Genomic DNA, 15,279 nt, shown 5'->3' on the forward strand with positions numbered 1-15,279 from the left:
CTACCACACCCGGCTGATTTCTTTGATTTATTGTAGAGATGAAGTCTCGCCAAGTTGCCCAGGCGGGTCTCGAACCTGCGGGCTCAGACAATCCACTCACCTTAGCCTCCCAAAGCGCAGGATTACAGGCTGAGCCACCGAGCCTGGCAATGTTAAATCTTTACCACAATTTTAGGTCTTTCTCTTTTTTCCCCAAATATTATTTATGTACTTTGTGCATTGTACTCCAAGTTTACAGACAGTATAAAACAACATAATTGGTGTACTGAAATGACTGCTTAAGTAACTTAATTCTGAGAAAGAAACTTACAGAAAAAATATGTGCTACAAATTTAAAAAATAAGTAATATTTGGACCACCAGCCTAGACAACATAGTGAGACCCCCATCTCTAAAAAACATTAACAAACTAGCTAGGGGTGTGGTGGCCCATGCCTGTAGTCCCAGCTATAGAAGAGACTGAGATAAGAAGATTGCTTGAACCCAGTACTTTGAGATTACCGTGAGTTGCAATCACATCACTCCCCTCCATCCTGGGCAACAGAACAAGACCATCTCCAAAATAAATATATATACACACACACAGACACATTTAAAAAAATATATTCAGAATACTAAAGTCACACCTATATTTATTAATAGAAGTCTAAGTAGTTTTTATTGTATAAAAAAATTAGACTTTGGAAGATGCACCAGTACAGGAGGAAAAGGAAAAAAAAATATATATATATATAGAGAGAGAGAGAGAGGGTGCGCACTTTGCTGTTTTTACAGTTGTAGTTTTAAAATGTAATCTAAAACTTTTCCTTCCCCAGAGCTTGTTTTTCATCTAAAAAAAAAAAACAAGCTGAAGGGAAATGGAATATAGTATGATTTCCTGCCTTGTGGTTTTTTTTGTTGTTTTTTTTTTTTAAGGCATCCCCACCCATTAACAAGTTTCAGGTTTCTGGGCTCTTATGTTAAAATAACTAAGAAACTGTTGTCTGGTTTTAGAACATTATTACTTCAGGTAGACCAGTTTCTGACTGAAAAGCTTTATAAAGGTGGGTTTTATTACTTCAGTCAGGCTTTTAAAATAATATTCTTTGAAAGTTTTTTCTACTACCTTTGGAACCCTGGTAGTAGATTTGAGTTGAAGATGTCAATATCCTTTCAAAGAGTCCAGTAATTTTAAAAATTTATTTATTTATTATTATTTTTTTTTGAGTTGGAGTCTCACTCTGTCACCCAGACTGGAGTGCAGTGGCTGCTCCCGGTCACCGCAGCCTCGACCTGCTGGGCTCCGGCAATCCTTCCGCCTCAGCCTTCCAAGGAGCTGGAACTACAGGCGCACGCTATCATGCCTGGCTAATTTTTGATTTATTGTAGAGATGAGGTCTCGCCAAGTTGCCCAGGCGGGTCTTGAACCCACGGGCACAGGCAATCCACTAACCTCAGCCTCCCAAAGCACGGGATTACAGGCTGAGCCACCGAGCCCGGCTTAAATTTATTTTTATTTATTTTTATTTATTTTTTAAGAGACAAAGTCTTGCCAAGTTGCCCAGGTTGGTCTTGAACTCCTGGACTCGGGCAATCCTCTCGCATCCGCCTCCTAAAGTGCTGGGATTAGAGGCATGAGCCAACACACCTGGTGAGTCAAGTAACATTTTGGAGCATTTATGATCTCAAGAGCTAGTCCCACGTATAACTTAATGGTTTTTTTTTCTTTTTGATTTAGAGTCTCACTCTTGCCCAGACTGGAGTGCAGTGGCACGCTCACAGCCACCACAACCTCAACCTGCTGGTCTCAAGCAATCCTTCTGCCTCAACCTTCCAAGTACCTGGAACTGCAGGCATGAGCCACCACACCTGGCTAATTTTTATTTATTTATTGTAGAGATGAGATCTTACCAAGTTGTCCATGCTGATCTCAAACCCCTGGTCTCAGGAGGTCCTTTTGCCTCGACCTCCCAAAGTGCTGGGATTACAGGCCTGAACCACCATGTCTGGCCCCTAATAGTATTAAAGTTCAAAAATTGGCCTTGAATCTTTAAAATATAATAATAAATGGAATATTTACTTTAAAACGGTTTTTATGACTTTTTAGTACATAATACCTGTTTACCTTCTTTATTATATTTAGCTACTAAACATTGAAAAAAGCAAAAATGACTCACTTTTAAAAATATGTATCTGACCAGCCCAGGCAACTTAGTGAGACCTCATCTCTACAATAAATCAAAAATTAGCTGAGCATGGTAGTGTGCACCTGCAGTTCTGGCTACTTGTAAGGCTGAGGTGTGACTCTTAACTCAAAAAAGTAAAAATATACATCTGCATTGAACAGTTCAAAATACTTTAACTTAAAAATTCACCAGTCTAGCCGGGCTCGGTGGCTCAGCCTGTAATCCCACGCCTTGGGAGGCTGAGGTGAGTGGATTGCCTGAACCCGTGGGTTTGAGACCTGCTGGGCAACTTGGCGAGACCTCATCTATACAGTAAATCAAAAATCAGCCGGGTGTGGTAGTGCTCGCCTGTAGTTTCAGCTACTTGGAAGGCTGAGGCAGAAGGATCGCCGGAGCCCAGCGGCTCGAGGCTGCGGTGGCCGGGAGCAGCCACTGCACTCCAGTCTGGGTGATAGAGTGAGACTCCAATTCAAAAAAAAAAAAAATTCACCAGTCTACTCATCTCTGACTTTGAAGGAATGCTGAAAGAGCATCAGTAGGACCGAGGTTATTGGTACATTTGATTAGTGGATAAAAGTTACACTTATGTTGAATAAATTCCTTTTGTTTTCTCTTTCTTAAGGAATTGAATGACCTGGCACGGGACCCCCCAGCACAGTGTTCAGCAGGTCCTGTTGGAGATGATAGTAAGTATTTAAAAAGTAATAACAGAGTAATAGCAATTCAGTCCACCTCTGGGGATCTCTGGGACAGATGGATATCTATCTCCTAAAGTTATTTTGTGTGAAGCGACGATTATGCCATAGGGTCGTGTTTACCCTTAATTAACCAGGAAAGAAGCAGGTCTGTGTGTTTCCCATCCCCTGCTGTGTTACTTGTTATGTAACAATGCCAGGCATTGTCTGTGAAGTTGTTCAGGTCCCTTCCTGCCTGCCCTTTATCACTTCTGGGTGTTTTCCTGGAATATAATATCTGAGCTTTTACTTTTATTTTTTTTTATTTTTATTTATTTATTTTTTTGAGTTAGAGTCTCACTCGGTCGCCCAGACTAGAGTGCAGTGGCCGCTCCCGGCCACCGCAGCCTCGACCTACTGGTCTCCGGCGATCCTTCTGCCTCAGCCTTCCGAGTAGCCGGAATTACAGGCACGCACTACCACACCCGGCTGATTTTTTGATTTATTGTAGAGATGAGGTCTCGCTGCCCAGGCGGGTCTCGAACCCGCAGGCTCAGGCAATCCACTCACCTCAGCCTCCCAAAGGCGCGGGATTACAGGCTGAGCCACCGAGCCCGGCTTGAGCTTTTACTTTTAACTAGCTATTGTGCTTTGAATAAGGTAACACTAAGGATGATGGTGTATTTGTTTCTGACTGTCGTTCTAGTAGCTCATACTTGTGAAGAAAGGTATAATTTATTTTATTTTAATTTAAATTTAATTTAATTTAATTTTTTTGAGTTGGAGTGTCACTGTGTCTCCCAGGCTGGAGTTTTGCAGTGGCACACTCATGGCCACCCCAGCGTCAACTTGCTAGGCTCCGGCAATCCTTCTGTCTCAGTCTTTCAAGTAGCTGGAACTACAGGCATGTACTACCACATCTGGCTAATTTTTTTTATTTGTTGTAAAGACAAGGTCTCGCCAAGTTGCTTGGACTGGTCTTGAAACCCGCAGGCTCAATCAACTCGTTTCAGCCTCCCAACGTGCTGGGATTACAGGCTGAGCCACCGAGCCTAGATATAATTTATTTTTAATGTCCAATTTATCTGCCTAATTCTGTCTAAAGTAATTTATGAGATTATCTTATTGTATAAATTAGATAAATTTCTTTCTTCTACTTCATCTCAGCATAGCCTTTCCCCTGTGGTGTCAGTTCACTTTTTTTGAAGATGATACTTGTATGAGATTGTGCTTTATGACAAAACCATTTCATAAAAAATTATAACATTTAGCAAATTTTTTATAATGAGCATACTGGGAAGCATGTGTAAGAAAGTGCCTATATGAAGACCAAAATGGGTATAAGTTTAGGTTAATGTGTGTTTTTGTTTGTTTTTTAATTTTTAACTTTATTTGAGTTAGAGTTTCACTCTGTCACCTAGGCTGGAGTGCAATGGCACACTCATGGCCACTGCAGCGTTGACTGCTGGGCTCAAGCAATCCTTCTCCCTCAACCTTCCAAGTAGCTGGAACCACAGGTGTGTGCCACCACGCCCAGCTAACTTTTTGATTGATTGTAGAGACACGGTTCCTGTGTTGCCTAGACTGGTCTAGAACTCCTGACCTCAAGCAGTCCTCTCATCTCCACCACCCAAAGTGCTGTGATTATAGATGTGAGTCACTGTACCTGGCCCAAAATTATACTACAACTCCCTTCAGGGAGTAGAAATTTTAAACTATTTTAGGAAAGAGTTCCATGAGAGGCTCATGGACATTTCTGAAGTGGACTCCTTAGGGTTTCTGATTCTAGTTTTGTCGTTCTGCCTTATCATATGGTCCATCTGCATTAATGCACTCTTTCTGTTCAGTTGGAAAATTGGTTTTGTTTGCAGTACATTCTTCCAAGTTGAGAGTGGCTAAAAGTCTTTAATGAAAAGTGATGGAGTCAGCCGGGCTCGGTGGCTCAGCCTGTCGTCCCGCGCCTTGGGAGGCTGAGGTGAGTGATTGCCTGAGCCTGCGGTTCGAGACCCGCCTGGACAGGCGAGACGTCATCTTTACAATAAATCAAAAAACCAGCTGGGTGTGGTAGCACATGCCTGTAGTTCCAGCTACTTGGAAGGCTGAGGCGGAAGGATCGCTAGAGCCCAGCAGGTCGAGGCTGCAGTGGCTGGGAATGGCCACTGCACTCCAGTCTGGGGCGACAGAGCGAGACTCCGAACTCAAAAAAAAAAAAAAGAAAGAAAAGAGGATGAGCCTGGCTCAGTGGCTCAGCCTGTAATCCCGCGCCTTTGGGAGGCTGAGGTGAGTGAATTGCCTGAGCCCGCAGGTTCGTGACCTGCCTGGGCAACTTGGCGAGACTTTATCTCTATAAGAAATAAAAAATTTAGCTGGGCATGGTAGCGCACGCCTGTAGTTCCAGCTACTTGGAAAGCTGAGGCGGAAGGATCGCTGGAGCCCAGCAGATTGAGGCTGCGGTGGCCAGGAGCGGCCACTGCACTCCAGTCTGGGCGACAGAGCGAGACTGCAACTCAAAAAAAAAAAAAAAAAGTGATGGAGTCTGGGGAATTCTATTTCATTTTTGAAGTTTTCTTGGAGCATGCTAAAGTAATTTATCTTTGCTTTGCTTCTACCATAGTTAGTACTATTATATTTCTTTGTGAGATTGACAAATTGTTACTCTGGAGAGTTAAGTAAAACTACCTCAAAGCACACGGAGTAGAATAAAATAGATAAGTTAGACTTTATAAAAATTAAACACTTGACCATGCTGCAAATTATACCATCCAGAAAGTGATAAAACGTATGGAATGGGAAAAAATTTTGCAAGTCATATATCTGATAAGGGACATATCGTGTGTATGTGTGTGTTCTTTCTTTTTTTTTTTGGAGACAGAGTCTCACTCTGTTGCCCAGGCTGGAATGTGATGGCACGATCATGGCTCACTGCATCCTTGACCTCCTGGGCTCAAGCCATCCTCCGGTCTAGGCTTTCAAATAGCTAGTAACACAGGCAAGTGCTACCATACCCAGCTAATTTTTTGTAGAGATGGGGTCTTGCTACGTTGCCCAGGTTGGTATAGAACTTCTGGGTTCAGATGATCCTCTCATCTCAGCATTCCAAAGTACTGAGATTACAGGCATGAGCCACTGTGCCCAGCCTCAACATATATATATGTATTTAAAACTCTTATAACAAAATATAAAGATAAATAATCCAATTTCAAAATGAGTAAAGGATCTTAATAGACATTTCTCAAGAGAAGATAATGGCCATATACACACATGGAAAGATACTCAACATTATATGTCATCAGAGAAATATAAATTAAAAGCTACAGTGAGATACCACTACATACCTACTAGAATGGCTAGAATCAAAAAGGCAAATATAGCAAATGTTGGTAGGGATATGGAGAAATTAGAACTCTCATGTATTGCTGATGGAAACATAAAATGGTACAGTTTGGAAAACAGTTCCTTAGAAGGTTGAAGAGAGTTATCATATGATCCAGTAATTTGGCTCCTAGGTATATAGTTAAGATAAGTAAAAGCATACATTGGCACAAAAACTTTGTGAATGAATGTTCATAAATGCATTCTTTTTATTTTTTGAGTTGGGGTCTCACTCTGTTGCCGAGACTGGAGTGCGATGGCACACTCCTGGCCACTGCAGCCTTGCCCAGCAAGCTTTACGCCTCAGTCTTCCAAGTAGCCGGAACTACAGGTGCACGCTACCATACCTGGCTAATTTTTTGATTTATTGTAGAGACAAGGTCTCGCCAAGTTGCCCGAACTGGCCTCAAACCCATGGGCTCAGGCAATCTACTCGCCTCGGCCTCCCAAAGTGTTGGGATTAAAGGGTGAGTCATCGAGCCCGGCCAGAAGCATTATTCTTAATAGCCAAAAAAGGTGGAGAAAACCCAAATGTTCACCAACTGATGAGCTAATAAATAAAATATAGCCAGCCAGGCATGGTGGCTCATGCCTGTAATCCCAGCACTCTGGGTAGCTGAGATGAGAGGATTGCCTGAGCCCAGGGGTTTGAGACCAGCCTGAGAAACATGGTGAGACCTCATCTCTACAATAAATTAAAAATTAGCCAGGTATGGTGGCATATACCTATGGTTCCAGCTACTTGGAAGGCTGAGACAGAAGGATGACCTGAGCCCAGCAGATCAAGGCTGTAGTGACTGATCATGCCACTGCACTCTAGCCTAGGTGACAGAGTGAGACTCTGACCAAAATAAAATAAATAAAATAAAAATCCATATGGAATATTGTTAGTCAGTAAAAAGGAATGAAGAACTGATAGTACTACAACATGGTTAAATCTTGAAAACATTATGTCAAGTGAGAGAAGCCTGACAAAAGATCATCTATTGTATGAACCCATTTATATGAAACGTCTAGGAGAAAAAACCCCTAGACACAGAACAGGTTCATGGTCTTATGGGGCTAGAGGTTTGGGTGGAATGAGGAGTAACTGCTAATTGGTATGGGCTTTCTTTTTGGGTTCGTGAAAATGTTCTAAAATTGATGATGGTGATGGTTGCAGAACTCTATCAGTGTACTAAAAACCATTGAATTGCACACTTTGAGGGAATTGTATGGTGTGAAGTATATCCACTAAAGCTGTTAAAATAAATCCTAATTCTTAGTATTACTATTCAACTGAATATCTTGAGCCAGATACTGAGTTGTCAATAGTACCTATCTTCTAAAGAGAATAAGGATAATCCTCTTCTTTAAGGATAGTATAACTTCTTTAAACTTCGTCATCTAGGCAGTGTTTGCTGATAAACATTATATTTAAAAATTTTGTGCCAGAAAAAAAAATTTTTTTTTGTGCCAGGCTCAGTGGCTCACGCCTGTAATTTCCAGGCAGAGGTGAAAGGATTCCCTGAGCTCAGAGGTTCGAGACCAGCCTGACAATTGGGAGACCTCGTCTCTACAATCAATTAAAAAATTAACTGGGCGTGGTGGCACATGCCTGTTGTTCCAGCTACTTGGAAGACTGAGGCGGAAGGATTACCTGTGCCCAGCAGGTCGAGGCTGCGGTGGCTGTGAGTGTGCCACTGCACTCCAGGCTGGGTGACAGAGTGAGACTCTTGACTCAAAAAAAAAAAAAAAAAAAAAAAAGTACTTTGGTTTTTTGAGACAGGGTCTCACTCTGTTGCCCAGGCTAGAGTGCAGTGGTGTGATCGTGGCTCACTGCAACCTTGAACTCTTCTTGTGCTTACGCAATCTTTGAAACCTCTGCCTACAGAATAGCTGGGACTACAGGCACATGCCACCATGCTCAGTTAACTTTTTAATTTTTCGTAGAAACAGGAATCTTGCCATGTTGTCCAGGCTGATCTCAAACTCCTGGCCTCAAGTGCTCCTCTCACCTTGTTCTCCCAAAGTGCTGGGATTACAGGGTGAACCACTGCTCCCAGCTACTAAATGCACTTTCATTATCTTACTTTTGTTATAAGTAGTCAGAATTCTATAGCCTTAGGAGGAGGAAGAGAGAAACTGTTGGCCTTTTGAAACCTTTGAGCCCCTTTTGACTATCCTAGTATTCAAATTCCTGAGTGCCACATGTTATTGATACTTAGTGTAAAAATAAAGTGGAGACTTGTGTTTTATTTTAAAACACCTAGATTTTAATTTTGATATTTAGTGTAAAAAGTGGAGACTTGTGCTTTATTTTAAAACATCCAGATTTTAATGTACCAGTAAATTTTTTTCCTCTTTGCTACAAAGATCTGATAAGAGGAAGAAATGTACTTCCTAAAAGGAGAAGTAAGTAGAAGATTTATTGGTCATATGATCTATTTCATTGTCTTGTTTTGAACATTTGGTGAATGTGACTCTCTTGAGATCTGTATGTTCGAATGTAGGTCTCCGGAGGTTCAGTCTCAGAGTCACAAATATTCTCACTATCTCTCTTAGCCTCAAACCTTTATCTAGAATACTAAAGAGTCATCACTGAGCTGTGAACTTCACATTTAAGCTCTTGTAAATCAGATTATAGCTTTCAGTTTGTGTAATTTGATTTGACAGTATCAAAACAAGGTGGTAGTGGGAGCTTGTTTTTGTTTTTTACTATCAAAACTTTATTTTGGTACTATACAATTTCATTTTAAACATCTCTTAAGATTGATCATTAAATGAAAGGTTTTTTAAGTGGATATTTATATAAAATGTAGCAGTATTTTATGTTTATGGGCCAGTATTTCATTCAGTAACTATTTCTGGAGATCTTTCTACTTGAACCTCTGGTCATTCTAGAACTATTTACACAACTTTTGTAATCTGAGACAGGTTAGACATTCTTTCACTGCCTTCTGTCCTTATTTATACTTCCACCAAGGAAAGCTAGGAGTCTTGGAAGGATTTCAGAGAGTGACCTAAATCAGTGATTCCAATAGGTTTTTTTTTTTTTTTTGAGTTGGAGTCTCACTCTGTCGCCCAGACTGGACTGCAGTGGCCGCTCCCGGCCACCGCAGCCTCGACCTGCTGGGCTGCTGCGATCCTTCCGCTTCAGCCTTCCAAGTAGCTGGAATTACAGGCATGCGCTACCACGCCCGGCTGATTTTCTTATTTATTGTAGAGATGAGGTCTTGCTGCCCAGGCGGGTCTCGAACCTAAGGTCTCAGGCAATCCACTCACCTCAGCCTCCCAAAGGTGCGGGATTACAGGCTGAGCCACCGAGCCCGGCTCCGATAGGTATTTTTACACTTAATCAGTGTGTCAGAATACACTGGTAGGTCTTCAAATATTTTCATTAATTAAATTAATCTTAGTGGCTTTTAGTTTGTCTTTCTCTGCCTTTATTGTTACTATAGAGTGTAGATCATTTTACAAGGGTCATAACTATCATTAGTCTCAGTTGGTATTTTAGCAATTTAATTCTTCCTTTTCCCTCTCCTGTTTTAAATATTTAGCCCTATGTATGTGTTTTTGCTTATTTTTCTGATGATGGTGTTTGACTTTCTATAACAGTGAATACAAATTAATGAAGTATTATAATTTGAATGTGAATAGGCTTTTAGACCTGAATGCCAGTGAATCATGTATGTTTAGTTTTCCTGGAATGTTAAAGAGATCTACTAAAAGCAGATATAGATGACAAAAGACATAATCTATTGATGTTGATTATAATAATTTTCAATAATATGAGATTCTAAAATAAGAGTGCCAGTCACCGGGTTCGGTCGCTCAGCCTGTAATCCCGCGCCTTTGGGACGCTGAGGTGAGTGGATTGCCTGAGCCCGCGGGTTCGGGACCCGCCTGGGCAACTTGGCAAGACCTCATCTCTACAATAAATCAAAAAATCAGCCGGGCGTGGTAGTGCATGTCTATAATTCCGGCTACTCGGAAGGCTGAGGTGGAAGGATTGCCGGAGCCCAGCAGGTCGAGGCTGTGGTGGCCAGGAGTGGCCACTGCACTGCACTCCAGTCTGGATGACAGAGTGAGACTCAACTCAAAAAAAAAAGAGTGTCTTCAGGTTTTTGGAGTGCAGGTATAAAAGATTAGAATATTATTTGAAAATATTTTTCTTTCTCCATCATCTGTCAGGAAGGTTATTCTTTCCCTAATTGTAGATACTTTAGCCAGCTTGTTGACATTTCTGCTTCAAGCCTGTTGGGGATTCTGTGTTGTCCAATTGTTGGTAGATTTTAATCATAGTCCATAAAATATGCTTTTTTGCTATTAGTTGGCGGAATAGGGAATCACAAAAAGAAACATTTTGCCTTTAAACAAAACCTGTTCTGATTTAAATTTTCCTAATGACAGTATTTTAGTAAAAAAAGGATTGATCTTGAAAAAGAATTAGTACTTAAAAGGTTAATGGAAAATTTCATTTAAAAAATTGTCTCAATATTTCTACACTTTATATAAGTACTTTCTTTAAAAAATAGTTTAATGTGTTTTAATAGCAAACTTAATAGCACAGAAGACAAACAGTAAAACTATATACTTACATGTAGACCAACTCAGAAAAGTGTAGTGAAATCTGTGGCTTCAAACACTATTTAATTGCCATCTGTAAGAAATTTACTTTCTTTTTTTAAATTCCAAACCAAACAGGGTGCCTCACACCTTTAATCCCAGCACTTTGGGAGAGTGAGGCAGGAAGATCACTTGAGCCCAGGAGTTCAAGGCCAGCCTGAGCAACATAGTGAGATCCTCATCTCTACAAAAAATAAAATTAGCGGGGTATAATGGCATATGCCTTTGGTTGAGGTGGGAGGATTCTTGAGTTCAGTAGGTCGAAGTTGTAGTGAGTCTTGATTGTGCCACTGCACTCTAGCCTGAGGGACAGAGCAAGACCCTGACTCAAAAATAAATAAATAAATAATCCAAATGCTGGCATTGTCCAGAAAAACTTAATAGGTCTATTTATAATTGTTATAAAGCTAAACTGCCAAAGTGTGTTCACTGAAACTTTTTGACTTGAATTAATGCTTTATGTCTTTGGTTTTATATTTAAAAATTCACACATATGAAAATGGAAAAAGTGCAAATACTTGATTTCTGTTCCCCATTTTTCCACTTGCAAGCATATACTTAGGTACCTTTTGACCCCATGGGAAAAAATATACCTAATCCAGGGAACTACTAATAAGAGGAAGAAGAGAATTTTTCCTTTTCTTTCTTTTTTTTGGGGGAGGGGGAGAATGAACTATTACTCATCTTAGTGGATTCTTGAGCAAATTCTCCACATATGCCACATGCTAGCTGGATGTCTTTCGGTGTAATTCTTACACATTTGGCTGAATAGAAGACAAAAGGCCAAGTAGATCAAGCCTCACTTGCCTCCTGCAAGGCACCAATAGCTGTGCTCTGAAAGCACAGATTTGTTTGAAGTCCTGAGCAATTGCTTATATTAGATGCTGAAAATAAAGTTTGTGAATCAGAAGTACAGTAGACTTCTGATAAGGTCTCTTTTCAGGGAGTGCCACAGTATCAGGCTCTACCAATGAGGTTTCTTCACCCCTCCAGTAGAGGGCACACTCTTGTGAGCATCTTTTATAGCCTTTTGCTTCCTGGCTGCTTTACCACTGGCTGATTTGCCAGCCATTTGCTTTGTGGGAGTCATCAGTTTAGAGACTTCCTTATTGCCCACCTTGTCCGAGAGCTTGAGGCAGTGCTGGCTTTAGAGAATGAGGATTGCTTGGCAGCAGCAGCTGAAAAGACTTGAGTGCTTTCTTATTTATTACTTTTTTTGTTGTTTTTTTGAGTTGGAGTCTTCGTCGCCCAGGCTAGAATGCAGTGCCACGCTCCTGGCCACCGCTGCCTCAACCTGCTGAGCCACTGAGCTTGGCCATCTCTCTTTTTTTTTTTTATTAAAAAATTTTGTTTTAGAAACAAGGTCTTGATATGTTGCCCAGGCTGAACTTGAGCTCCTAGGCTTAAGCCATTCTCCCACCTCAGCCTTCTGAGTAGCTGGAATTACACGAGTGTGCCACTGAGCAGGCTTTTTTGTTTCTTTAAATAGCATGTATGGAGTTTGGTTGTTTTTTTTTGAGTGGGAATCTCATTCACCCAGGCTAGAATGCAGTGCCACGCTTATGGCCACCACTGCCTCAACCCGCTGAGTTCAGGAGATTCTTCCACCTCAACCTTCAGAGTAGCTGGAACTACAGGCACACACCACCATACTCAGTTAATTTTTTGATCTGTTGTAGAGGTGAAGTTTTACCAAGTTGCCCAGGCTGGTCTCAAAACCCTGGGCTCAGGCAGTCTTCTCGCTTCCACCTCCCAAAGTGCTGGGATTATAGGCCCAGCTGTCTAATTTATTTTATGTTTTATAGAGATGAGATTTCGATATGTTGCTCAGATGCTTTTACTCCAAGTACTTTTTCATTGAGCACCTTATCAATGTTCTAGGCCATTTTAGTCATTTTTTTCTCTCTCTTCAGATCACACTTGATTTAGGTTTGCTATCCTGCCCATACTCGTTATCAGATTACTTATAAATTAACCTGGAATAGATGGGCAATGTTACTCTGGTATAAATACAATGTGAATATTGCTACATGGTGATTTTTTTCTTATTCTTTTTCAGTGTTCCATTGGCAAGCTACAATAATGGGACCAGTAAGTATTCAGATTAATTTCAGAATAAATAGTTTATATAATTTACTCATTTTAATCCTACTTTTCTTGTCATCAACAGAATGACAGTCCCTATCAGGGTGGAGTATTTTTCTTGACAATTCATTTCCCAACAGATTACCCTTTCAAGCCACCTAAGGTAATTGGGATGTGTCAGTAATTTTAAATGTGCTTTCTATGACACCAATAAGCTAATTTACAGGAAATTTCCTTTTTTTCTATAGGTTGCATTTACAACAAGAATTTATCATCCAAATATTAACAGTAATGGCAGCATTTGTCTTGATATTCTACGGTCACAGTGGTCTCCAGCACTAACTATTTCAAAAGGTAACAGAATGGGTATATAGTATCAAGAGAAAGCAAATGTGTTTTTGTCTTTTTAAGGTAATCTAATTTTGAAGATTATTCATGTTTCTTTCTAAGAAGTAGCAATTCTTATTCTGAAATAGACCTGGAGAACTGCAGAGTTGGATTTTCTTTGTTGTCGTTTTTTTGTTTTTTTGAGTCGGAGTCTCACTCTGTTGCCCAGACTGGAGTGCAGTGGCCGCTCCCGGCCACCGCAGCCTCGACCTGCTGAGCTCTGGCGATCCTTCTGCCTCCACATTCCAAGTAGCTGGAACTACAGGCGTGTGCTACCACGCCCGGCTAATTTTTTTTGATTTATTGTAGAGATGAGGTTTCGCCAAGTTGCCCAGGTGGGTCTCGAACCTGCAGGCTCAGGCAATCCACTCACCTCGGCCTCCCAAGTGCAGGATTACAGGGTGAGCCACCAAGCTCGGCTAAGAGTTGGATTTTCAAGCAGAGTTTATTCATTGATGTGATGACTTGTCTATCGGTTGTGCTCAAGCATGGGTTAGAAGATGGGCACTTGATACGGATTTTTTTTTTTTTTTTTTGAGTTGGAGTCTCACTCGGTCGCCCAGACTGGAGTGCAGTGGCCTCTCCCGGCCACCGCAGCCTCGGCTGCTGGGCTCTGGCGATCCTTCCGCCTCAGCCTTCCAAGTAGCTAGAATTACAGGCATGCGCTACCATGCCCGGCTGATTTTTTGATTTATTGTAGAGATGAGGTCTCGCTGCCCAGGCGGGTCTCGAACCCACGGGCTCAGGCAATTCACTCACCTCAGCCTCCCAAAGGCACGGGATTACAGGCTGAGCCACCGAGCCCGGCGATACGGATTTTTTTAAGAGCATAAAATACAGTACAGTTAATGTCTCTTCCAACCTTGAGATTCATGAGTGGGAAGGACTGATACTGTTCCAGAATAGGAAACAGCCCTAGTGCTGTAAACATAGACTTTAGGTTCTTGGAGAAGAAAATATAGGTAAATTCCTGTTCAGACTGTTAAAGATTTTATTAGCTTGTGTTTTTCAATTTCTATTAGGAACATGTTTATCCTTGAAGGTGAGCAGTTTAATATAATTTTTTTTTTTTGGAGTCTCACTCTCACCCAGGTTAGAGGGCAGTGACACGCTTCCGGCCACTGAGTGATATAGTTAAAAAACATTGTCTTATGTGTTGCCCAGAGACCCACCTGGGCAACTTGGCAAGACCTCATCTCTACAATAAATCAAAAAAATTAGCCGGGCGTGGTAGTGCGCGTCCGTAGTTCCAGCTACTTGGGAGGCTGAGGAGGAAGGATCGCCAGAGCCCAGCAGGTCAAGGCTGCGGTGGCTGGGAGCATGCCACTGCACTCCAGTCTGGGTGACAGAGTGAGACTTCAACTCGGGGAAAAAAAAAGAGCTCTCACTAGATGTGCTTCTGTAAAAAATGAAAGCAGTTGTTTAAAAGAAAAATCAAGCTGGGCGCAGTGGCTCACGCCTGTAATCCCAGCACTCTGGGAGGCGGAGGCAAGAGGATTGCCTGAGTCTAGGGGTTCGCGACCAGCCTGGGCAACTTAGTGAGACCTCGTTTCTACAATAAATCAAGAAAATTAGGCAGGTGTGGTGGTGTGTGCCTGTGGTTCCAGCTGTTTGGAAGGCTGAGGCAGAAACATCGCCTGAGCCTAGCAGGCTAAGGCTACAGTGAGCATGCCACTGCACTCCAGCCTACGTGACAGAGTGAGACTCTAACTCAAAAAAAAAAAAAAAATAATAATAATAATTGTAGTGTTATTTTATGGAATTTTACTGTATCAACTATCCTGGGTTTAGTTTTTATTTTTGGAGTCAGAGTCTCACTCTGTCGTTCAGACTGGAGTGCAGTGCATTCTGATAGCCACCCCAGTGTTGACCTGCTGGGCTCCAGCGATCCTTCCACCTCAGCCTTCTAAGCAGCTGGAACTACAGGCGCATGCTACCACACCTGGCTAATTTTTGATTTATTGTAGAGACAAGGTCTCGCCAAGTTGC

At 41.6% G+C, this 15,279-nt stretch overlaps 1 protein-coding gene across 1 annotated transcript in view; it reads left to right on the forward strand.

The window, feature by feature from the left end:
- The window catches only part of LOC103271993 (ubiquitin-conjugating enzyme E2 D2-like), a gene marked incomplete at its 3' end in the record, with an annotated part of 25,348 nt that overhangs the window by 5,492 nt on the left and 4,577 nt on the right, over nucleotides 1–15,279 (forward strand). Inside the window, exons 3-6 of the mRNA XM_021717919.1 lie at nucleotides 2,787–2,850; nucleotides 12,878–12,909; nucleotides 12,989–13,066; nucleotides 13,152–13,257. Coding sequence (XP_021573594.1) covers nucleotides 2,787–2,850; nucleotides 12,878–12,909; nucleotides 12,989–13,066; nucleotides 13,152–13,257 — 280 coding nt within the window. The remainder of the gene's footprint in view (nucleotides 1–2,786; nucleotides 2,851–12,877; nucleotides 12,910–12,988; nucleotides 13,067–13,151; nucleotides 13,258–15,279) is intronic.

This window comes from Carlito syrichta, unplaced genomic scaffold (genome assembly GCF_000164805.1).
Source record: "Carlito syrichta isolate Samal-C Ts95f unplaced genomic scaffold, Tarsius_syrichta-2.0.1 Scaffold110946, whole genome shotgun sequence".
Taxonomy (NCBI): Eukaryota; Metazoa; Chordata; class Mammalia; order Primates; family Tarsiidae; genus Carlito; species Carlito syrichta.